The sequence below is a fragment of the Schistosoma haematobium genome, chromosome 5 (genome assembly GCF_000699445.3).
Source record: "Schistosoma haematobium chromosome 5, whole genome shotgun sequence".
NCBI lineage: Eukaryota > Metazoa > Platyhelminthes > Trematoda > Strigeidida > Schistosomatidae > Schistosoma > Schistosoma haematobium.
The window spans coordinates 4,327,024-4,354,347 of record NC_067200.1 but is presented as its reverse complement, the minus strand read 5'-3'; the positions used below and the strand labels follow the sequence as shown (position 1 = coordinate 4,354,347).

General features: G+C 35.1%; 1 protein-coding gene across 1 annotated transcript in view; it reads right to left on the bottom strand.

Moving 5' to 3' along the window:
* MAPK15_4 (Mitogen-activated protein kinase 15) overlaps positions 1 to 27,324 on the bottom strand; it is a gene marked incomplete at its 3' end in the record, with an annotated part of 45,633 nt that overhangs the window by 7,212 nt on the left and 11,097 nt on the right. The window contains exons 2-12 of the mRNA XM_051219515.1: positions 24,226 to 24,324; positions 24,010 to 24,130; positions 23,832 to 23,962; positions 21,374 to 21,710; positions 19,105 to 19,162; positions 14,930 to 15,064; positions 12,743 to 12,848; positions 8,727 to 9,538; positions 5,195 to 5,510; positions 2,979 to 3,354; positions 1,348 to 1,508 (exon numbers count right to left, since the gene is read on the bottom strand). Of these exons, the coding sequence (XP_051064719.1) occupies positions 1,348 to 1,508; positions 2,979 to 3,354; positions 5,195 to 5,510; positions 8,727 to 9,538; positions 12,743 to 12,848; positions 14,930 to 15,064; positions 19,105 to 19,162; positions 21,374 to 21,710; positions 23,832 to 23,962; positions 24,010 to 24,130; positions 24,226 to 24,324 (2,652 nt within the window). The remainder of the gene's footprint in view (positions 1 to 1,347; positions 1,509 to 2,978; positions 3,355 to 5,194; positions 5,511 to 8,726; positions 9,539 to 12,742; positions 12,849 to 14,929; positions 15,065 to 19,104; positions 19,163 to 21,373; positions 21,711 to 23,831; positions 23,963 to 24,009; positions 24,131 to 24,225; positions 24,325 to 27,324) is intronic.

Genomic DNA, 27,324 nt, shown 5'->3' with positions numbered 1-27,324 from the left:
ATCTGACCTATTGACTATTCTTACACGATTTATTATTCTTAAGTTATTCCCAATCTATTAGTAACAGTTTCTAACGCTCATAGCCAAGTTTTGGCTTGATCTTGTGTAATAATTATTCTTTGTTTTATGGTATGATACGATCTGGTTTCTTCGTAATATAAACCCAATGTGTCTAAAACGTATGATTCGTACTGAGGAGGCTGTGGTGTTAGCGTTGTAGTCTGGATTGGCTGAGTTAGTAGAGAAGTTACTATCTCAGAGAACAAATAGGAACTCTAAGCTGCTCGTACTAATTTATACGTCATTAATCTGGTCGTATAAGTTAATGACTAGTTAGAGATCATATTATGTGATATATTAACCTGAGCATAATTACATAACGAAAATAATTAACTAATAAAGATAAAAAGAGATGTGATTAAATGTTAACTAACATCATAATTTGTTCAGGAGGTAATTTGAACAGAATAAATTAGATCTAAAAATATAATTTTATTGCTAATACAAATGTCAAAACAGTTCTACTGTATGGAACGGAAACCTGGAGAACTACGAAAGCCATCATCCACAAGATACTGGTGTTTATTAACAGTTTTCTACACAAATGACTTCGGATCTGTTGGCCGGACACTATTAACAACAATCAACTGTGGGAGAGAACAGACCAGATTCCAGTGGAGGAAGAAATCAGGAAGAAGCGTTGGAAGTGGATAGAACATACATTTAATAAATCATCCATCTACGTCACAAGGCAAGCCCTCAAATGGAATCCTCAAGGCCAAAGGAGGAGGAGTGGAAGACCAAAGAACACATTACACCGAGAAATGGAGATAGACATGAGAACAATGAACAACAATTGGATAGAACTAGAAAAGAAGGCCAAGGACATAGTGTGTTGGAGAATGGTGGTCGGTGGCCTATGCTCCATTGGGAGTAAAAGGCTTAAGTAAGTAAGTAACATATTCGTCAAGAAGTAAGTGAAATTTCTATTTATTCTTTAGAGTATATATGTTAATAGGCAAAGATGGATAGTGACTAGTAGTGGAATCCAGGAAGCGCGTTTCGTCTTATTTAAGACTTGTCAGTTAGATGTACCTATATCTCAGAGTTGTTGTTCACACCATGACTTGAACTCAGTACCGTTTCGTTCCAAACTCCACCGTATTATCCATTTAGCTACTGAGTTCAGATAAACGCTAATTATTAATACTTGTGCTTTAACTCAATATCGTGGTAATCTGAACAAGATGACTATATTATCAATAAGAGAATGGTCAAATATAATCCTAAATATCATTGTGAAGTTTCATACAATCATTACAAAAATGTATTTAAACTTTAATTTACTCTATTTTGTTGAAGATTAGGAAAATATTGATTTGTTAAAGAGGTTTCATCAATTGATTGTTTTATTGAATTTTTATCATTGATTATGGTTTCTTTATTATTTCTATGACTATTATGACTGTGATTACGTGTCATTTCATTGACTGATTTATATGAAATAGCTAAAAGAATGAATTAAAAAGAAAAAGAATATTTTGTTAAATTATTTATTGATTTGAAGAAGTGACATATTTCGGAGGGATGCTTATCACCAGTCTTTATTGTTCTCATTAAGGCAACGTCGAATTTGAGGTTTTCAATATTAAGTACAAGTCAGTTATAAAACTGCAAACATAGTAGTAACAGACATAGCAACAAGACATGACTGCTGAGGAGTCCCACAATAGGATGAAACGGCCGTCCAGTGCTTCCAGGTTTTCCATGGTGGTCTAGCTTCAATTGACTCACGATCTCAACTGTTAAGACATGATTACTCGAAAACCCAACAATCGGAGGTTTTCTTTACGGCTTCATTTGTTTTCTGAGTAAAAAAACATTACAATAGTTAAGATTATAAGTCAATCAAAGCTAGGTCATCATAGAAAATCTGGAAGCATTGAACGGCCGTTTCATCCTAGTATGAGACTCCTCAGCAGCGTGCATCCACGATCCCGCCCTCGCGAGATTCGAATTCATCATTCATTACGGATCAACTCTCATCATATATATATATATATATATATATATATATATATATCAATGAAAACGTGACAAAATAAAACGTCCTATCAACTTCATTATCAACATATGAATATTCATTAATTTTGACTACTATTTTTAAGAACACATTTTGTTTTCTTTTCTTGTTTCAATACCCAATATCTTTCCAACGGCCTAGTGAAAATCATGTGGTTTATTTGAAATCATTTAGTGTTACAGTATGGTTCTTAGAAGTTATGAACTGTTTCAAATATCATTTTCAAGCTTATTGAAGAAGATATGTAAAGTTATAATTGTAATGATAATTGTTTTCAAATGATGAGAAGTCTTGGAAGAAAATAATTCCATTCCCTATTGAATAACACAAACCCATGAAGTCACTGACAAGTAGGCTGAGATATGATGGTAGATGTAGACTATGTGGTTGGGATCCGCGAGACGATAGCAACTGATGGTTAGAGACCTTGAATGACATCGCTCAAAATCGTTTGCAATGATGCAGATACATCCATTCTTTGTGTTCTCCCAAATTCTAATCTTCTGAATTCTCCATTTCCCTTTTTGCCTATACTTTTACTACCTCTACCACTATGGGATTTGAATCGACAATTGTGCCTCTGTGCTAATGTGGTATGGCAACTTGAACTGATGTATGTACATACGAAATTCTATGTTGTTGCTGATTGACTGAATGCTTTATTGTTTATACTTTGTTCAGAAAGTTAGACTTTTGTTGATAAGTAATGTAAATGATGAATGAAAGAGTTTTGATCACATTCATTTCATTGAATTTACTGTCACACTACAGATTTTAAGAATATTAGGTTTATAGTGTTTTTCCAGATGAATTGGTGAACATGCCTAAATTATTTGTTAGATTTTTGCGCTACTTATATCTGTTTAAGTAGTAACCCAAATAAAACTAAACTTACGTCCAATTATAGTTTCATTAATATTATTAGAGATATTATTTGTTGACTGTACAACATTTGGTGGTAATTCAATAATAGATGATGAAACTTTTGAAATTCCATTCTGATACTCATTTGGACTAGTTTTATGCATACTAATGTCAGTTCTATCATTTAATAAATTTTTTTGAATATTTGATGTTGAACAATGTTTTTCATTGTATAAGAAACAATGGCTAGAATTATTAGAATTATTCTTACAATATTCATATCTATCATTTGTTCCTTGAAGATAATCATACTCATGATCTAAGGGTAAATTTTCTGGTTGAGATGATATATGACGATTTTCATGTAGTTGTGAATAATTCAAACCAACAATTCTTTGTGAATTTACCTAATTTAAAAAAAAAATTAGTAAAATACAAAAGAGCAGTTATTAGTCGAGCTAAAGATGAAATGTAAACGACCAGTTAACAGTTAACACTCTTGAATCCCGGCCGACACAATGGTCTAGAGGTTAAGTGTTCACGTGCTAGACCGAAGGTTCTGGGTTCGAATCCGACATGTGGATTCGTAGATGCACACTGTTAAGGAGTCCAATACTAAGACAAAACGGCCGTTCATTGCTACCAGATCTTTAGTGGTGGTCGGGCTTGTATCGACGAATTATCTTAGTTATGCAGCCAATGATAATAGAACTCACCCTTGTGTGAGACCTCTAAAGAACAGTTACTCACGGCTGATTGTAATCAATCAGTATAGTGAAGATTTAGTTCATTTGGTTTTATACCAGTTGCTAACTATTAAGCTTATTCGAAACATCAAAACTTATTATCTCTTATCGATTTAAAAAACAATATCAGTGAGATATTCCATGAAAACTATGCTAATTGTAAGATAATAAGGTTCACAGTTCCTTAAATCCTAATTAGATTCATTTCATTGGTAGTAATACTAGGAACAGGATTAAATATATGCAAGAATATGTGATTTATCTAACAAATACAGAAAATATTTTGATCATCTGAATTTGTCTCTCAGGCAACATTAGAACTATGGTTAGTCTTTTCTATGCGCTCAATGGTAACATCGAGGCTAAAAGATGAATTACCTAGAATGACCACCTCATTTTGTATTTGTCAATTAAACTACTTTTGTGGAACAAGTCAAATTGGTCGAAATTCTAGGAATTTACATTTTCGTTCTCGTGAATACCTCCCAGTGTGATTAATTAAAGGTCTGGTGAAACAAGTGAACAACTCAATATTGATCCATTTAGTACAAACTGGTCATAGTGCTAGTATGAACCAGTCCTTTATTGATTCAGTAATTTTTTTCCAAAGGTTGTCAGATAACTGAAGTAGTAACCATCCAGATGAAGAAACCGGAGCTATACATTCAAAAAAGAAATATCTTGAACCACCTTTTTCTTCACCTGATCAAAAACTTCAAGTCCAATTAATCAATAATAATTTTAGCTATTTCATTTAAACTATTCAGGAAGATATGTTCCTTAGACTTAGGAAAGAGTTTCATAAAGTTTCATGGTGAATGTAAATGGATATTTTCATCTTTCAATCATTTAACAACTTACATTAATGAAGAGTATTCAAAAGTTTAATGCTTGACTACATATAGTTGGCTTACCCACCATCTCCACTGCGCGTCGTTTCGCTTCTCTCTATTCCATTCGCTCCATATACAAAATATATGTATCCAAAAGTTCATTCTCATTATTTGACTTATTTAATTCCATTATTGACTAACGCGATTAAAATCGATGATTACATTGTTAGGACCCAAGAAACAAACAGAATGAATCCTTTTATGGACTAATACTAAACGTATATTTCTATTGTATAATTACTAAGTAACTAAACTGTTCATATTCATGTCCCTCTTATTATGAGATTTATTTTAACCTATAAACTGTTATTATACGTTTTACCATTCTTGAGTTATAACTCTAAGCTGCTCGCACGTGTTTTACGCGTCTTTGATCCGATCGATGAGTCACTACTCTTTAATCGGCAGTCGCAAGTTATAACATACATACGGGGATAGGCGACATATATATATTTCAATAACAATCACTCATTACAATCACCTTGGAGTCAGATCTTGGGCCAATCAATTGGAGAGCTCATCAACAAACATCATCTAATCTAAATGACAACAAAACAAAGGGCTCCCATTAAATTATCATTAAACAAACATTAAACATAAACACTTACCATAACATTTTCAAATGAATTACTATAATTAGGTAATAATGAATATTGATCTGTTCCATTAGCAGTAAAATAATAATAATAATTTGATGTTTTCATTCGTGAATTGGAACTAGAATTTAAACTGGAACGATTTGAATGTTTTTGTTTATAATGGTTACTATGACTACTACCACTACGATTACTACTATTATTATTATTATTATTATATTGATTTAATCGACTATATGATTGTTGATTTGTCATTGTAGTTGATTTAATAATATCTGATTTGGATATCAATTGATTTGGATAACATAATGGAGTAATGGTTAAATATCTAAAACAAAAAAAATGGTTAAAAGCAAAGGGCCTAAATAAGGGAAATGTAAAACGGTATTATTGTGTAATCATTTGTAATACTTAGAAATACATTGAAGTTGATTATTATTATTAAATCATAACTTTAGCTAGATCATTATAGAAAACAAAACAAACGAAGCACTGGACAATGGTTTCATTCTATCAGTGCTACTACTGATTCGGCGGCTAGACTCTAATTTATGAACGAGCCAATCAGAAGCGTTTGAGCGATTTCAAGGTCACGGAGCCATGTTCAGCACTTGATGCTCACATACGATCGGTTTACAGTGGATTTTAGAGAAGAGGTGATTATTGAGCGGCTACAAGAGATGATACTTCTAGGAAGTTCCTGTACTTGTGACTGCGGTTATCAAATGACTGCAGTAAAGTGTGCAGACTATCGTGATGAGATTGTAGTTCGTTGTTCTTTATGTTGAAGGAAAACGTTTGCTCGAACGGGGACTTTCTTCGCTCGATCGCGACTGAAACTGAGGCAAATCATGATAATAGTTGCAAATTGGATAACAAAGACACCAGTAACACTGGCTGTGGTGTTCGCAGATGTTACTGAAACTTCAGCCGTCCAGTGGTATGAGTATTGTCGTGACATATGTGCACTTAAAATGACACGTCTACAACAATCATTCGGAAGAGTAGGAAGTATTGTGGAAATAGATGAAACAGTAGTGAAAAAGCGAAAATGCAACAGGGGACGTAGTATCAACGAAGATTGGGTAAGTAGCACTTCTGTAAATATACTTGACAGGTACTTGGAATTTATGATCGATCAACGCAAAAAGGGAAATTTTCAGAGGGTCAGAAACCGGCAAGCAAGCACAATAATACCAATTATACAGGACTACGTGCAGCCAGGCACCACGGTATATACGGATGATTAGAGAGCTTATAGATGCCTTCATAGACTTGGGTATGTCCATCATGTCGTAGTGCATAAATGTCATTTTGTCGACCCTACTACTGGCGTTCATACTAACAACATTGAAGCCATGTGGTCGAGATTGAAAGAATTTTTAAGAGCGTACCACGGCTCTAGAGGACGACTATTATGGAGCCATATGGACGAGTTCCTATATCGTATGCATTATGATTTCAGAACATCTGAACCTTTATCAAACCTTAAAAAGTTTTTAAATCACGTCAAAGAAGAATATCCACTGTAGTTCATTAGTTTCTTATAATATATTTTTACTTTATAATAACTGTCTTCTGATTGGCTAATAATTGTCAACGTCATTTAAGATTCGTTCAAGGTTCGTCCATAAATAAGAGTCTCGCCGATTCGACTTATTCGGAACAGAACGAAGGATCAAGGATTCAGAGACTCCGATAGGCTATTCTGATCCGTTGTCTCCGACTCGGCGAACTCAATCAAGAAGTCTTGGTAAGACGCAGAAGTGTAGTCTACAGGCAACCAACAGATACCAGGTCAGGTCAATCAGGCACATAAATCAAGCGTATTTATACAAATATCTATAATCGATATTGTCATGGTAAATTTTTTTAAGAAATTAATCAATAACTTCAGTGGTTAAGATCGTGAGTCAGTTGAAGCTAGACCACCATGGAAAACCTGGAAGCATTGGACGGCCGTTGAAGTTAGACATTAGCACCGTTGGGTTCCGGCTCAGTGGTCTAGTGGTTAAGTGCTCGCGTGCGAGACCAATAGGTCCTGGGTTCGAATCTCGCAGGGGGAGAGGTTGTGGATGCGCATTGCTGAGTAGTCCCACAATAGGACGAAACGGCCGTCCAGTGCTTCCAGATTTTCTATGGTGGTCTAGCTTCAACTGACTCACGATCTTAACCATTGAAATCACTACAATCTCCACAAAACCCATCCGATATCAATCAATAAGTTCATCAATTGACTACCATTCAAATATTTAATCAATAAGATAAAATTACAAAATATGATTTTAGGGGATCTATCGTCCCCAACAGAGCTGCTCACTAAGTCTCATACCAGGAATAAACACAAAGTTCATTGTTTTTTCTGGTTTCTACTAATTATCTATCTATACTTATCAACATTTTAATATGAGCTTAGGCTTAAGATGTTTACATACTGCAACTGAATGTGTTAACAATAAGTTTTATTGTTTGTTATTGTCAAAGAAAGGAGTAACCGATAAAGTTATATCAGTCAAAGTTACTTTATTATGAACCTTGAATCCTGGATGGAGTTTTGTAGGATGAGAATAAAGATTTCAATAACTTGAACTATAATTCACATGAGATAAACATACTATTCAACACTTTACCCCCTCGGGATAACATCTTGGTGTTTACTGGTATGAGTATCAGAATACAAGTGCATATAATACATCCAAACAAATTTCAAATAGGATAAAACTCATATTCAATACTTTACTGTCAATAATCATCTATATGTATAATCAACTTATAAAATATTGACAACAATTTGTCATTTATTCAACAATTTCATAAAGTTCAATTTTCAATAAACATCTTATTGTCAGAAAGGGTTTTTAGTGGAGATTGTAGTAATTTCAATAGTTGAGATCATGAATCAATTGAAGCTAGATCATCATGGAAAACTTGTAAGCACTGGGACTACTCAGCAGTGCTCATCTATGGGCGGGATTCAAACCCAGGACTTATCAGTCCCACGCACGAGCGCCTAACCACTAGACCACTGAACCGGATCGTATCCAACGGTGTTAATGTCTAGTTTCAACTAATCCACGAAATTGAGCGGCGCATTCACCATTGTCTTCAGTGAGTTATTATCTCACAACAGATCTGGTTGAACTCCACTGGTCACTACTTCTCACTAGAACTCCAGGATATACCTCTTGAAGGCAGTCACTAGTGAACTTATGTTGATTAGTATCAGAAGGGGTTTTTTGTGGAGATTGTAGTAATTTCAATAGCTAAGATCATGAGTTAACTGAAGCTAGACAACATTGAAAAAGTGGAAGCAGTGGGATGGCTGTATTTTCAAATTGTGGGAGTTCTCAGAGTTCGGGTGCACGACCGATAGGTACTGGGTTCGAATCTCGCGGGGCAGGATCGTGGATGAGCACTGCTGGAAAGTCCCATAATAGGACGAAACGGTCGCTTAGTTCTCACAGGTTTTCTATGGTTGTCTACTTTCAATTGACTCATGATCTCAACTATTAAAATTAATAGTTTATTTTATCACGTAACTAACCTTTTCGATGGCTGATAATCATTCATTGTCATTTTGTTCACTGAATTCGAACGAATCACTGGACTATAATGAACAGTTGATAAGTTTGAATTAGCCTTAGAATTTTGAGATATTGATCGCATTTGATAATGCTGTTTTGATTGAACTGTTTTAGCTTGTGCTGTTATGGTTGCTCCTGTCGTAGACGTTATAGTCGATGGTAGTGATAATGATGCTGATCGATGAAATACATCATATTTATCATCATTCACGTTGTCATTATAATCATAATCATTAGTATTACCATTAATCTGATGACTATCGTGTAATTGATTGGCATTATTATTGAACCCAGTCATATTACAATTCGTATTATTATTAATGCCATTAGCTAATGACATTGATGTTAATTTTGGTGTTAAAATTGCCACTATATCATGATGATCATTGATTGAATGATTTTGTGGCTCTTTATGTAATAGATTCACTTGTACACATACTACATGATTTTTTTTATTAGACTTGGTGTTGTTGTTGTTGCTGTTATCGTCGCAATGACCCTGAGGAGTGTCCTTTTGGTTTGATTGTTGCTGCTGTTGCTCCTGGTGTTGATGATAATGTTGAAGATCTTGTCTCTTAATTATTGTTGTTTGATGATTTGAAGATGGATGCTCTTTAGTAGTAGATCGCTTTTTATTATGTGAATATGTTGAGTAAGGAATAGGTTGGGGAATTCCAGTGATGACAGTTTTTCTTTCGGTAGAATCCGTTTTGTTAATACCATTCTGAACCATGATTGTTGTTGTTGTGTTGGTTTTCTTAGAACTGATCATCTACGGTGTTGATGTCAGTGATGGAGAGAAAATAAGCACATGAATTTAAAAGCAAAACAAATAAGTAACAGAATCGAGTTAAATATCCTACACATTATGAAAAATTCATTTCGTGAAAAAGATGACATCAAGTGCTATTACAAACATGATGGTAATTTTCACTTCCAGATTGTTCAAACCTTCAGGGATACTTCATCTTAAGTGCCATTCAAAAGAAACTGTCTTCCATATGATCTTAAAGAACTGGAGGAGTGACCATAGAGCACAGGAGACAACTGTTTGAGTCAAGTCACATACGATTTTTATGTAAGTAGCTTTAAATGCAATATCTCTGAAATCTTTAACTGTTACCATCGACAATGGATATGTGTGGGGCAAGATAAGATATGTTGCTTTAAAATCAACCTCCGCTAACTTCTTAATTACATTGCTGGAAGACAAAATCGTCGGGAATGCTGGTTGTCTTAAGGGCACATCTGATTGCTGTCAAGTTACAGTACAGTTGGCTCCAAAACTTATTCATCAAAGTTTGTATTTACTGTATTCAGTTTGACATTCAAACTTCAGAGGATGATAAAGCCTACCAAACGGATGTTCCATCCAATAAATCTTGGTACCTATACCATATCTTATGTTCATTATGACTGAGTGATTTACTAATTTAAATGTATAATTCATAACATTCAGACCTTAAGAATATTGATCTAGAACAACAAAATCTTCATTGATAGCTGATGTTGAATAAAAAGGCACCATAAAAACCATTAATACTCCATAACTAACTGCTATGTCTCATGTATGTGTACTTCAGAAAAGTACATTACTCCGATTGGAAAAGCTATAGAATTCCAAATCTTACACTTATATGATGAGTAGAATACCCCTCTCATTAAGCTGTAACCAACTGAACCACGGTTTTTATAACTTTAATCAATTCAGAGTCGCAAATGAGAAGACAGAAAACAAATAAGAAGGAATGCTATTTCAAAACAGTGTCAAATATGGTACGAAACTATCAAGTATTTATAGTCTTGTTTTTGTCAAAATCAAATCATCATTATAGTCATCTAATCCGCATACAGGGTAGATAAGTATTTATCTAATAAAGAAGTTATAAGTAGAGACTATGGAATATTCTTCCAAAAGATGATTGGATAGAATATTTTCGGCTTTTTCTCAACTTTTTAGAACTTCCTCAAGTTCATCCATTAGTTGTCTTCACAGCACTAATGATTAATTTCCGTTAAAATGTTTAATATTCACTATAATAGTATTTACCATAAAAGTAAAAACTATCTAAGCTTGTTTGAATATTCATCAATGTTTGATGGTACAGTTTGAAAAAAATTGGGCACTTAGAGTATAGTGAAGTCATTATATGTGAAAATTATATATGAAACAATCTGATTGGTTGAAATGTAGGATAATTTCAGTGTTTCGTCAAGTAAACTTGTCTAAACTTCTTCAGGGTAGTGATCAAAATCAAAATTATACTGCATTAATTCAATCATATTTAGATGTTGACTTTAGCAAATATGATAACATGAGCTAGTTAAATGTGAATTATGTGAATAGTTCACAATGTGGAAATAAATGAATGAATGAATTGTGTATGTATGTAAGATTGAGTTATTAATATTCACTTGGTATTGTTTTACTTGTATCTTCTCACTGTTATTCAGGACTGCAATTGATCAGTCTCTTGTTGGCATATGTGCATCCTATGCGAATTGCCTCGATATAACCTTGAGTCACAAACTTTTTGAACAAAAATGGATAGTGGCTAACAGTGGAATCCAGGACGCACGTTTTGTCCTATTTGGGACTTGTCAGCCGGATGTACCTGCATCCCAGAGTTCATTTTCACTCTGGGACTCAAACACGGTACCGTTCGCTTCAAACATCAACGCGTTATTCACTTAGCTACTGAGTTTTGATGACCAACTGCTTGTGCAATGAGGAATATCAGGTATCAATATGTGCAGGGCAGAAAAATTCTTTCTGAATCATTGATATACACGTCAAATGAGAATTGCCCGTTACATAATTGTATTGCTAAAATAACCCACAACAATATAACGATGTATATGATATAAGTAGGTTGAATGAGGAATGGGTCCAAATATTCGTTAACGAATATTTACCTTCTGGTTGCTAGTTGAATATCATCCTTACGGTTCAGGATGTTCTTGTTCGCCCATATATATATGCAGTGCTTCTGCTGTCAATCTTTCTTTATAAGTGTTAAAACCTTTCTGAATTATTTTGATCCCTTCAAAATTAATCTTGTATCCTATTTCTAATACATGTAACACTATCGCAGACATATTCTCAAGTTTCTTTAGATCACCCAAGGATTTAGGAACATCTTTTCGAATATTATTTGTGTTCATTCAAACTCACATTTAATTGTCTGGAAGTTTCTCCCATATAAACTGAATTACAATCATGACAGTTGATCTCATAGACAACATTCTGTTGTTTTTCCTTTGTGAATTTATCTTTAACATTCACTAATGCTGATCTTAAAGCTAGCCCTCCAAACGCCCTGGTACGGCCGAGAGTGAGAAGAGTCCGCTCTCCATCACGAAATGCTCTCACATGGCCACGCGTATATAGCCTCTGCCAGGAAAATCCTACTCACTGCCTTCTCGTAGCGGGGATATTGTTTACGAAAATGAGAGGACGAAAAGCGAATGCCCGGTGCTTTAACCGGATTCCAAACCAATCGTGCACATGGGCTCCAGTATCCTGAGAGAACAAATGGCGTATGAACCAATTGTTGGTCACCGGCTTCCATGGGACTGCATCTCCCTACGATGCTCCACTGCCTTATGGATCAGACGTTTAGGTCGGTTGTAATCAATTTGTCGAGACTATAATTTATGGACGAACCAATCACGTATAACATAATAGGTCTAGGATTTCGGCACGAAATTCATTCATCCATTTGATTATATAGTGTCTTAGTATTTTAGCTGATGTCAGTTCGTGATAAAAAACCCCAAATCTAATTCCTAACCCCCAACCATCAACTGTAAATCATAATTCCAATTCTTCACACTAGTTTATGATCATCATTTAGTTCTAGTTAGTAGGTAGACATTCTCAAGATCACTTCAGCGTCAATCAAAGGTTATCCATAATTTATAGTCTCACTAATAATCTTTAAAAGTACATCAATATCTTTTGAATATCACTTACTTGATATAAACGATCACGATATTCAGAAACAGTTAACTGAATATTGTCATCCAACGGTGGAGTGACATGATGATTCATGATCATTATTTCATTTGGGGAGTAAAATCTTTGAAATGATACCGAAAGATAAAGAGAAAGAAAAGAAAGAAAAATCAAATAAAAATGACATAAATGCAACTTCAGATTACATAATATTATAGTGTAGGGCCAGTGAAATGTCACTGAGCCCTAGAAAAAACATCCAGCAGTTCAATCATTGAATATCAAATAGATCATCGATCTCTGTCAAAGTCAAGAACAACTAACACACATCAGTTAATCGTATGCCATGGACTGGTCCATGAGGTGGTAGTCTCACTAATCCGAGTAGGCTTTCAATCATTCGACATAGATCACCTACGTTGGGAATCTAAACTGCTCAGCAATACCCGGAGGATTAATATTAATGGTTTGGCCACCTTCGGTGCGCGACTACTCCCAAAATGTTTAGTACCGAGTCAAACGGCCGCTGAATCTGGTGAACGAGTATTGTATAGCCAGTGAAAGGTCACTGAGCCATAAACAAATCATCTGATAGTTGTTTCACTGAATATCAAAAAGATCATCGATCCCTGTCAAACTCAAGAACAACCAACACACATCAGTTAATCGTATGCCATAGACTGGTCCATGAGGTGGTAGTCTCACTAACTTGAGTAGGCCTTCAATCATTCGACATGGATCATCTACGTTGGTGATCCACAATAAGGATTATTTGTCAATGTTAGGTATTCATTAACGAAACTTATCTGAAATAGTCTGAGTCGGTGTTAAGTTATAGGTTTTTTTTGAGGTAATCGAATGAAGCATCCATTATTTCTGTAGCAATTAGCATTCTGTTTACTTGCCTGCATGATTTATCCTAGTCAGTTAGCTACAAAGTAGGACCAGGCACATGCCTCTAATAGCACTCAAGATCATTGATTTATCCTGACCTACAAACAAATAAATTATTCTAATCCTTCCAATCATTCTGTCATTTGTGCATGTGAATTTACATACGTGTATGTATTTATTTACTTACTACTATATCATTTATGCTTAGGAATACTGAGTCACTAAGTATTCATCGACTATTCATCTTTGCCTCTTCCACTTCCTAACTCTTTTCATCTGTTCGTATTAATGGAAGTACCAAGTATATGCATCCCAAAACCTTCTTGTATTTGACTTGTTTTATTTAATTATTCGCTAACGAAATTATGTTTATAAAAATATCCAAGGTTAATTCAGAAACCATATTTCATAATTCCTCATCTATATCAAATGGGATCGACAATAGTTAGTAAAATTCCATTAAAGTTAACTATACATATGATCCATTTGTGAATGAGATTGAAAGTCAGTCAGTCAATTAGTAACAACGTAGAACTTTGTACGTACGTACATCAGTTCAAGTTGCCACACCACATTAGCACAGAGATGCAGTTGTCGATTCAAATCCCGTAATGGTAGAGGCGGTAAGAGTATAAGCAGTAATCGGAAAAATTAAGGTTTGAAGATGTTATTTAAAGAGTATAATCCAGTGAAATAAATTTGGAAAGAGAAAAAAAGGGACAAGGAGGATTCAGGAGATTAGAATTTGGGAGAACATATTTTTTGTTGAACCCAGAATTTCTGGTGATTTTTCTGTTCAGTTAGTGAATGAGTACTATACATTAGAGAGCAGTTTTCATCTAAGCTTTTATTTCTAGCCTCTGAAATCATCGGCAACAGTCTGTTATGAAGGATTTAGTTTAAAGCAGTCTAACATACCATATGAAAAGTTCAAGTATAATAACAATTAGGAGTTTAAATTAAATTCCAAATAAAAATTAGACAATCATAGAGTACTCACAAGTTGGACGGAAAGATGATCAAAGATACTGAATAAGACAAGTCTATAAATAACCTTAGACCAAACTTAGTAATGGAAAAAATAATAATGATTCTTATTCCGTCTAATGTTCATCCTTACTACTGAGTGGTAGATTAGTAGTCAAAGAGGTTTGAACTCCATTCCAATAAGATTTGGACTTAATGTCAACATCAAGACACATTCTTCTGACGAATCTCAGATTAGACGAAACACGTCATTAGTCAGATTTACTACAATAAAATGGTCAGTTTTCGTTCTTTTTTAAAAAAAAATGGATAGAAAGTACCTACTTGCGAACATATGGATGTTTTAAAGCTTCCAATGCTGTGATACGTTTATGCGGATTGAAATGTAACATTTTATACAAAAGATCAGTTGCTGTCTTATCAACATTTATTAATAATTGATCTAATGAACGGCGATTTCTAATTGAATGAAATAAAGAATAAAAGCAATCAAATGTGTATTAAGCATCAAAATAAAAGGGAAATTACGATAATCACTTTAACAATTTATATAAACCTTTTATACAAACAATAATTATAAGCTAACTAGAAACCATTTCAGAAGATGCCACCAAATACTCTGTTATGGCCAACAGTGGATAGAGTCAGTTCTCCATCTCGAAATGCTCTCACATGACCACGCGTATACAGTTACTGTCAGGAAAGTCCTACTCACTGCCTTCTCGTAGCGGGGGTGTTGTTTACGAAATTGAGAGGACAAAAAACGAATGTCTGGCGCACCAACCGGGTTAGTGGATACGGAGGATCCACCTAGAGGAGTTGGAAGACCCTGATTCCAAACCACTCGTGCAAATGGGCTCCAGCATCCTAAAGGAATAAATGGCGTATGAACCGATCGTTAGTCAATGGATACCATGGGACTGTATCTCCTGACTTTGTTTCAACACTTTGTAGTTCAGACCTTTAGATTGAAGGCTCTGGGTGTAGCCACCTAAGAAAACCACCTGCTTCAGTCTGAGCACTCAAGTAGTATCCCAGTCCTAACTAACTGTTTTATCTTAATATGAGACTCTTTAACAGTTCGCATTGACTAAACTAAGCATGATTGAATTCAAGATCTTCTGTGTTACTCTACCTCCATACAATTGAACCGACATCTAATAGTGTATATGTTTACTTTCAATCGATTCACAATATTATGCAACCATCTTCTGTTGTTTATGATGAATAATTGTTATATATCTAATCTCCTGGATATACATCTAGTAGTTACCAAAGTGCTACTATATACTACTTATATCTGTCAACATAAATAGCCTATACCAATGACTTAAAACATAGTTCACTAGGAACTGTTTTGAATAACTGTAATACGAATGATTATGATAATAACATTCATAATTGTCTATGATATGCAATGACTCTTCTAACTTTCTATACATAATGTTACTTTATTTTATTTTTTATTTTTTATTTCAACACATTGATATTGGTACAAGGAGGCACCAAATACATATGCGCCACACAAATCTCAGTCGATATGTGTGAGGGCTGTGATACTGCTCGGGTGCCCAAACCGAAACAGGTGGTTTACTTGGGGAGCCACACCCCGAGCCTTCGACCTGAAGGTCTAATCCACAAGGCAGTGGAGCATCGTAAGGAGATGCAGTCCCATGGTAGTCGGTGACCAACAATTGGTTCATACGCCATTTGGTCCCTCAGGATACTGGAGCCCATGTTCACCATTGGTTTGAAATCCGGTTAAAGCACCGGGCATTCGCTTTTCGTCCTCTCATTTTCGTAAACAACACCCCCGCTACGAGAAGGCAGTGAGTAGGATTTTCCTGGCAGAGGCTATATACGCGTGGCCATGTGAGAGCATTTCGTGATGGAGAGCGGACTCTTCCCACTCTCGGTAGTACCAGGGCATTTGGGGGCACATAATGTTACTAATCAATATTGTCAAGAACAAAGTCGAAAGGATATTATCTTAAGGCGAATCAGCCTAGTACATTGATAAATACCTATATATTTACATAGATTTCTGCCTAGAAAAAGATTTATAGGTGATATTTATCACTGATTGACCTCAGTTGATGTAACTATTGGAAGCAGTCAAATGCTAGACAGTTAATTTATCCTAATATAAAACTTCTCACGAAACCTTGCCAGGGATCAAGCTAAGTATTTGCTAAGAGATCCGAAAGTTTTCAATAGTTCAATAATTAGATTAGAAGCAGACTTTAAAGTTCTAATGTTAATATATAAGTCCACTAGGTGGTTAACATGTTTAATTAACTAGTTAAAACAAATCTTAAACACAAATATTCATTCTACTATTTCTACAAATGAAGAGTAGATGGTTTAGAACTTAAAGCATAACACCAATTGTAATCAAAATGTATAATAGAAAAATTGCAGACGATCTGACTTTTCTATCGCACATGCAACAACAAATTCAGGAGAAGACGACCAGTATAGCAGCAGTCTCAGCAGAAGTAGGTCTCAAAATACACAAAGGGAAAAGCAGGATTCTCTCATACAACACAGCATGCAACAATCGAATCATACTCGATAGAGAAGCTTCGGAAGATGTAAAAACCCTCACATATCTGGGCAGCATCATTGATGAACACGGTCGATCTGATGCAGATATGAAGGCATGAATCGGCAAAGCAAGAGCAGCATATTTACAACTGAGGAACATCTGGAACTCAAATCAACTATCAATCAACACCAAAGTCACAATTTTCAATACAAATGTCAAGACAGTTGTACAATATGGAGAGGAAACCTGGAGAACTACGAAAATCATCATCAAGAACATACAAGTGTTTGGTAACAGTTGTCTACGCAAAATACTTCGGATCCGTTGGCCAGTCACTATTAGCAACAACGTACTGTGGGAGAGAACAAACCAGATTCCAGTGGAGGAAGAAATGAGGAATAAGAAGCGTTGGAAATGGATAGGACACACATTGAGGAGCGCATCGAACTGTATCACAAGGCAAGCTGTCACTTGGAATCCTCAAGGCCAAAGGAGGAGGAGTGGAAGACCAAAGAACACATTACGCCGGGAAATGGAGATAGACATGAGTAAAATGAACAAGACCTGGATAGGACTAGAAAAAAAGGCCCAGGACAGCGTGTGTTGGAGAATGCTGGTTGGTGGCCTATGCTTAACTGGGAGCAACAGGCGTAAGTATGAAAGTAAGTAAGTCAGATACACAACATTTTAATAATCATCTCTTTTATGTAATTAAGGAAACAAGTAAGAAAATCTCAGAAAAACTGTGTTATTACAAGAGGTCGAAATCATAACACTACAATAACTCTATTTATATTACCTATAAGTGAGTATAACTTTGGGGTAAATAGCAAACTAAAAGAGAAAAGAATCAATATGTTTATGGTGAAAATCAGTAAGGTATTATGGAATCGAATAAAAGAATGTTACTGACAGCTTTAATACATGTTAAAACTCAAAAGCTAAGCAAATTTGTAATCTTTCTAACATAATTATAAACTTCGAGTTATTATACATGTCAAGTCTGTTCTACGTTCACTGTCCTTATTCACTTCCCTTCAGCTCTTTTGTGTATTTTTTTATACTACTTATCAATATTCAGTAAATTGTTGTATTCCTAGCAATTTTTACGCTTATGTTGTAACTCATGTTTGTCGTGTATCACTCTAAAATATTTACATATACTTATAACATGTATTGTAATTATAATTACTTTATTTCAGTCATTATAGCAGTTATTCACAATTTTGTGCACTTTTGTTTAACCTTTGTTTAAACGCAATAGTTTCTATATTTTTTGACTGAGATCATGAACCGATTGATGTTAGACCACCATTGAAAACCTGGAAGCACTAGACGGCCGTTTCGTCCTATTGTGGTACTACTCAGCAGTGCGCATCCACGATCCCGCTCGAGGGATTTGAACACAGGGCCTTCAGTCTCGTGCACGAACGCTTAACGTATTTGACCACTGAGCCGGCATCGAATGGTGTTAATGTCTAACCTCAACCAATCCACGAAGTTGCGCGACCACCTTCCATTGTACTGTGGTAGACACCTGTTTCTACCCGACATTGATTAACTCCACTGGTCATGGCTTCTCACCAGAATTCCGAGAATTTTCTAACAAACCTAGTCACTGGAATCTATATTGTTTTACTCTTGGTTCGGTTTTTGATGGTTGATAAACTATTACCTAGTTTAGACACAGCTAACAGCTGTCGTTTTTGCACTATCGGTGCCTTTTTTTATTTCAGACAAAAAGACTCGGTAAACGTCACAGATACCTTACAAGTTGAGGTACGTAACTAATTTAGGTTATGCTATTTAATGAAGAATCGCTGTTTTAAACAAATTGTTGCTTTATGAACATCGATTTCGCGCATATCTCAATGGAGTGATTTGTAGGCTTCGATAAAATTAACATTCATAAATGAATAAATTAGTGGGAATAAAATCATTAATGAATTACCTGATATGTGCTTTTTGTAAAATCGATGAACTGTATGGACTTTTTACACTGGCTAAATCTAAAGATAAACCAAAATATATAATTTAATGAATGTCATATTTATAATAAAATGTATGTTTCATCTGATTTGGGACTTGTCAACTGGATATTCGAATTGAAGCGCTAACACATTATAAGCAAAGATGGATAGTGACTAGCAGTGGAATCCAGGACTGGCGTTTCGTCTTATTTAAGGCTCGTCAGCTAGATGTATTTGCATCCTAAATAACAATGGGAAGATACAAGTAAAACAATACCCAGTGAATACAAACTTCACCTAAATGCACAAGCAGGTGATCATTAGGACTCAGTAAATAATTGGAGAACGCGGTGGTGTGTGAAGCAAACGATACCGGGTTCAAGCCCTGGCGTGAACATCAACTCTGAGATGCAGGCACATCCAGCTGATGAGTCCCAAATAGGATGGAACGCGCATCCTGGATTCCACTGCTAGCCATTATCCATCTTTGTTTAAATAGCTTGTGAATTAAGGCTATTTTGAGGCAATCCGCAGAGGATGTACATATGACAACATGAGACTGAAGAATTGCAGTCCTAAATAAGAATGTGAAGATACAAGTAAAACAACATCAAGTGAATATAAAGCTAATACATTATCTTTTAAGCTATTGACTCCTAGTAGTCACTGACTTGTCTGATAGGGTGTTATGTTTATTCTTAAAGACTCAGAGTGAATATCACCATTGAGGTCTAGATACGATATTCTAATGATTGGTAATTAACTTTTTGTCAGTTGTTGTTACTAAAATTAGCTATATCAAGGTAACTCATTCAAGATACAAATACATAGAATATATTCACTGAAACGTATTGTAATGCTTCTGGATTTATTTTATCAAAACTTTTAAATAAAATTTACTTTCAAGTTATTTGAAACTATTTGATAAGTCTTGCTAAGTGAATGCCAGATTCGGTTCCTAAGCTCTTCTAGTAGCCCCCAGGCATAATCTACACAGCGACTTGAATGTGAAAGAAAAAGCGCGAAATATGGAAGAAAACGCTTTACTGCAAACGTTCGTTTATGTACACTAAAATCTATCGGTTTTATAGTATTTTTGATGTTTTCGGTTTTCCGGAAAATTCTGGAATGCTACTGAACATAGTAGCAGGATAAGTAATCATCTTATCAGACACTCGACATGTGACTTTTCACTTTCTATGTACTTACTTACTTACTTACTTACGCCTGTTACTCCCAATGGAGCATAGGCCGCTGACCAGCATTCTCCAACCCACTCTGTCCTTGGCCTTCTTTTCTAGTTCCATCCATTTCTTGTTCATTTTACTCATGTCTATCTCCATTTCTCGGCGTAATGTATTCTTTGGTCTTCCTCTTTTCCTTTGACCTTCAAGATTCCAAGTGACAGCTTGCCTTGTGATACAGTTCGATGCGCTCCTCAATGTGTGTCCTATCCATTTCCAACGCTTCTTATTCCTCATTTCTTCCTCCACTGGAATCTGGTTTGTTCTCTTTCACAGTAGGTTGTTGCTAATAGTGACTGGCCAACGGATCCGAAGTATTTTGCGTAGACAACTGTTACCAAACACTTGTATGTTCTTGATGATGATTTTCGTAGTTCTCCAGGTTTCCTCTCCATATTGTACAACTGTCTTGACATTTGTATTGAAAATTGTGACTTTGGTGTTGATTGATAGTTGATTTGAGTTCCAGATGTTCCTCAGTTGTAAATATGCTGCTCTTGCTTTGCCGATTCATGCCTTCATATCTGCATCAGATCGACCGTGTTCATCAATGATGCTGCCCAGATATGTGAGGGTTTTTACATCTTCCGAAGCTTCTCTATCGAGTATGATTCGATTGTTGCATGCTGTGTTGTATGAGAGAATCCTGCTTTTCCCTTTGTGTATTTTGAGACCTACTTCTGCTGAGACTGCTGCTATACTGGTCGTCTTCTCCGGCATCTTTTGTTGCGTTTGGGATAGAAGGGCCAGATCATCTGTGAAGTCCAGATCGTCCAACTGCATCTTAGATGTCCATTGTATCCCGCGCTCACTTTCTATGTAGTTCTGGCAAAACTTCTAATGAACGCTGATTGGATAAAATGCTTCTTAGTGTTTCCAAAGCTTTTCTTGGCTTTTTCTCGAAGAGTTTTCTGGATCTCTTCAACATTATTACATGATCCTTCAACATAAAAACCTTCAACCAAAATAAGCATAAATTAAAAACCAATTTGTTTAAATTGCTTACCTTCTGGACTAGGCTTAGGTAATCCACCCATAATACGTTCTATTTGATCTAATGTTGATGTACCAGGAAATAATGGTGTACCAATTAACATTTCACCTAATATACAACCTAAACTCCATATATCAACACCTTTTGTATAATCATGACATGCTAATAGAATTTCTGGTGCACGATACCAACGTGTTGCTACATATTCAGTTAATGCAGGTAGTAATGTTTTACAATTGATTTTACCATTACCATTATCATATTTCATATTTCGACCTTTTAATGAACGTGCTAAACCAAAATCACATAATTTTACTAAACAATCAGAATCCAGTAGAACATTTGATGGCTGAAAATTTGTTTATAACAAAAATACATAAATTAGTGAATTGAAAAAGAGAAAACTGAGAAGAAGGCCATAAAAACGGTTAAAATTGGACATTTTGTAGATGGATAATATAATAGTTAGTAACATACAACACTAGTATTACTACGGTAGTGAACAAGAACGTAAATGAGGGAAATCGATATTAATAACGTTGGATGCCGGATCAGTGGTCTAGAGTTTAAGCGAATACGATAGGTCCTGTGTTCGAATCTCGATAGGCGAGATCGTGGATGCACACTGCTGAGGAGTCGCACAATAGGACATATCGGCACACACCATACCATCAATTCATTAGATCAGTTTATCGCGAAATAATTACATTAATTTATTTACATAGATAAACTTAGTTGAAAGTATCGTCAAAGAGATGAAGATGTAAGATCCATACTGTAGATAAGGTTGTGCAGTGGCTTATTAATGCTTAATAATTATTCAGTTTATCTGTTTTTAATCAAATTCATGGAATTGTTAAAGAACTTTTCAACAGTGTCATATCTGAATGATTCATAGAAATACTAACATTTGTTAGTTTAGGTTGATATAATGAACGGATCAATGTTAGACTACCAATGAAAACCTTGAACCACTGGATGTCCATTTCGTCCAAGTATGGGAATACTCTGCAGTGCACACATACGACCCCACACACTGGACTCCAACCCAGAACCATCGGTCTCACGCGCAAGCGCTTAACCTCCAGACCACTGAGCCGGCTTACTTACTTACGCCTGTTACTCCTCGTCGAGCAGCATAGGCCACCCACCAGCACTCACCATCCAACCCTGTCCTGAGCAATCCTTCCCAGCTCTTTCCAGTTTTTATTCATTCTTTTCATACCTGCTTCTATTCACCGACGTAATGTGTTCTTTGACCTTCCTCTTTTTCTCTTCCCTTCAAGATTACAAGTTAGCACTTTTCTTGTGATGCAGTTTGATAATTTCCGTAATGTATATCCTATCCATTTCCATCGTCTTTTCTTAATTTCTTCTTCAGCTGGAAACTGGTTTGTTCTCTCACACAAAAGGCTGTTGCTTATGGTATCCGGTCAATGAATGTTGAGCATCTTGCGTAGACAGCTATTTATTAATACTTGAACCTTCTCGATGATAGTTGTAGTAGCCTTTCAAGTTTCAGGTGCATACAGTAGAACTGTCTTGACGTTCGTATTGAAGACTGTGACTTTGATATTGACTGACAGACAGTTGTTTTGAGTTCCATGTATTCTTGAGTTGTAGGAATGCTGCCTTTTCTTTTCCAATCCTCGCCTTTACGTCTGTTTTAGATCCTCCTTGTTTATCGATGATGCTTCCCAGGTACGTGATGAATTCCACATCTTCCAGAGTCTCACCACCACACTGAGTCAGTATGGCTTCATTTTTAAACATTTAGAACACCTTCGTCATCATCATCATCATCATGTGTGATCTGATCACGTTTATTAAGTCCAAGTTTTAAATAAACCACAATTTATTCCTTTAACTATTGTTCCGTTTCAAATGAGTTGTTGAACTCAAAAGTCAAGTTAGTTTTTTTATAAATTACAAACACTCGGAAGTTCATAAAAGGTTACTAGCATTTATTCAATGGATAGAGAATCAATTTTAACCAATCAGTAAATGGTTCAGACTTAGTGCGATACTCTTCCATTTACTGAACTATACGGTATGATTAGCTTTCATTGACAGTATACTTTGACTCAAAATCAACTATATGATATTGTTCTATGTAAATGACTAATATATATATGAATTAAACTCAATCACCTCCAAGTTTAGTGGACCCTCTATTTTTATCAATTTCAAACTCAATATCTGCAATTAATTTCTATTGCTGACTATCACCTGTATAACTTTAGATATTCAGATACTTCTAGAAACCATGTGAACTTCTTATATTTTATCAAATCACTTAGGATATGAGGTAGAATACTAGAATTAACCGTTACTAAAAACTATGGATTATAAATTCCGATGGATATTGCAGTTTTAAAAACATCAAGAAGACGCTTTATGTTCAAATATTTCAAGTATTTGTTTCAAACTACTTATGAGTAGTTAAACTAATTAAACAAAATATACTCACCTTTTGGTCTCGATGTATTACTTCACCTGAATGTAAATAAGCTGTTGCTTTCAATAATTGATACATGATATATTGTTTATGTACATCATTTAATATATTGCCTTTTTTAATTACATTATGCAAATCTGTTTCTTTAATAAAGATATATATATGTGGAATAATAAAAACAATATCTTACCCATAAATTCAAATACTAAGTAGATATCTTTATCACTACTTGCACGTATTACATTATATAACCGTACAATATTTGGATGATTACCGAAATTTTGAAGAAATGCAATCTCTCTGAATGTTCTCTATAAATAAAGAAGATGAAAGGAGATAAAATGGGGGTGGGGGGAATAAAGGAAATACACTTCAGTTAACAATATACTATATTTCTCTAGCCTACCTGTGCATCAGTTTGATTGCGAAATGCATCGAAGATTTTTTTCAATGCAATAATTTCTTTTGTTTTTTTATTCAATGCTTTCCAAACTATTCCATAAGCCTGAAATATGAAAGAAAAAAATCAAACGATTAAATGTAACAGTTATATTTTTTTAGAATATTTTGTTTCCAAGGAATGAATACAAACATGGTGGATTAGTGATGGGATTGATTCACGAAGCGCTTATTCATATATTCGATCTTAAAACATACTTACCATGAAATAATTATTGACATTATCCCACTATTAAGTTAAGTACAAGTTGAGTGGGATTTGAATCTTAGACATTGTAGCCGAAAATTGAAGGCTCTAACTACTAAGCTGTTACATTAGAAATTAATATAACTAATAACCAGTTATATGTAATCACTAAGGTATGTTCAACCCTCAGCATAAAAAAACAATAACCATTTTTATGATATCTTATTACAATGTAACTATTACTGAATAGCTAAAAGTACGGAGCTGAAACTTGGAGAATTACAACAACTATCATCAAGAAGGTACAAGTATTTATAAATAGTTGTCTACACAAGGTACTCAACATTCATTGACCGGATACCATAAGCAACAGCCTTTTGTGTGAGAGAACAAACCAGCTTCCAGCTGAAGAAGAAATTAGGAAAAGACGATGGAAATGGATAGGACATACATTACAGAAATCATCAAACTGTATCACAAGATAAGTGCTAACTTGGAATCATGAAGCGAAGAGGAAAAGAGAAAGGTCAAAGAACACATTACGTCGGTAAATAGAAGCAGGTATGAAAAGAATGAATAACAACTGGAAAGAGCTGGGAAAGACTGCTTAGGACAGAGTTGGATGGTGAGTGTTGGTGGGTGGCCTATGCTGCTCGACGAGGAGTAACAGGCGTAAGTAAGTAAGTAAAAGTGGTATCCAGAAATTCATGGATTTGATTTCTTAATTAGTTACTACTAATTAAAAGCTTATTTGTAGCGCATTAAAACGAACTCATTCTTTATATATCTATGTTTACTAGTCTTAGATTTATGTGACTTTCCACTAAATCAAATCTACCTCTCTTGATATTGTTTACTTGAATCTTACCATTGAGATTTATGATTGCAACTGATCAGTCTCATATTGGCATATATGCATCCTGTGCGTATTGCCTCGATATTGCCTTAAGTCACAAGCATTCTAAGCAAAGATGGATAGTGGTTAGTAGTAGAAACCAGGATGCGCGTTTCGTTTTATTTGCGACTGGTCAACTGTATGTACCGGAATCTCAGAGTTGATATTCACTCCTGGACTCGAACTCAGTACTATTCGCTTCAAATACCGTCGCGTTATCCACTTAGCTACTGAGTCCTTATAGCCAACTGCTCGTGCAGTTTAGAATTCCATTACTAGACACTGGGACTCGAACTTAATACTGTTCGCTTCATACGCCATCACGTTATCCACTCAGCTACTAAGTCCTGATAGTTACTTGCTTGTGTGATAAGGTAAATTTAAATTCAAAGTGAACATCAACTCTAAGATATAAGTACATCTAGCTATAGAGTTCCAAATAGAACGAAACGTTTGGTCCTGGCTTCCACAACTAGCCACTTTCCATCTTTGCTTATAAAGGTTTTGAATTTAGGCAATATTGAGGCAAATCTACTTCTTATTAGATATTGTATCTAATTAATTAATTAATTAATTATTAGCTGCATAGTAACAAATAACTTATTTTATCAATGGTAATTGTAAATTTGATTTATGATTCTCTTTTAATGTTGACACTAATAGAATAGAATATTCATTGTTCTCTATTAATTCATTGATGTACTTAAACACAGTTTTGTGATAAATGGATTCTATTTGAATGCTTTGTAATAGAGTTTGAAAGTTATCTCATCTATAGTAATAAGATTTATTCTATATAGGCAATAGATATTATGATGATAGATAGATGAAACTCTACTATTCATATCCATAGTATTATTAAATTTGTTTTGTATTTATAACTTTAACAGACTGTTCTCATCTTACTTTAAATGTGATTCTAGGCATGAGTCTATGGATTATATGTGAGTTATAATCCTCTGTCAGTAGAGTCCTAGGTAAACACTGTCTGTCAGTCAGTTAATCTGTAACAACGCGGAACTTTTCACGTACGTACGTACATCAGTTCTAGTTGCCACACCACATTAACATAGAGATACAATTGTCGATTCAAATCCCATTGTGGTAGAGGTAGTAAAAGTATAAGCAGTAATCGGAAAGATTAGGGTTTGAAGATGTTGTTCAAGGTGTATAATCCAGTGAAATAAATGTGAAAAGTGAAAAAATAAAAGGACACGAAGATTTCAGAAGATTAGAATTTGAGAGAACACAAAGAATGGATGCACTTGCGCCATTGCAAACGATTTTGAGCCATGTCATTCAAGGTCTCTAACCATCGGTTGCTATCATCTCGCGGTCCCCAACCAGATAGTCTACACCTACCAACACGGCTCAGTCCACTTGTTAATGACTTCATGTATTTGTGTCATGTTTTGATCTGGCCGCCACTAGATTTCTTTCAATCTACTCCTATACCACTGAACATCGCATGTCGTGGCAGTCGGTAGTTAGACATACGTAACACGTATCCCAGCCATCTCAACTGATGAAATTTCACTACTTCATCACTGTAAAAGAATTCCGTTCTAGAACAAAACAGGTATCCATTGATACCATAGTTGTGGAATTAGTAAAAGTATCACTACAGTAGGTAAGGTTAGGCATATACAATATAGTTTGAGCAGGAATACTGAAATCGTGAAATAAAATAATATAGATCCATTTAGAAACTCAAGATTTAAATGAAAACAAAGAATGAGTATATCTGCTTGTTTTTTATCGATTCTGAAGAATATCAATCAATATTTCCAACTATTGTTCATGGTAATTGTGTGAACCACATACATGTAATCAAACCTGAACGCGGCTCAATCCAACAGTGAATGAATGTATTAACAAATGTAATATTGTGGTGTGTGTTACTGATATCGACAGATATAAGTAGTGTATATTATCAATAGAAAGTGAAATGCCTAATTGCAGAA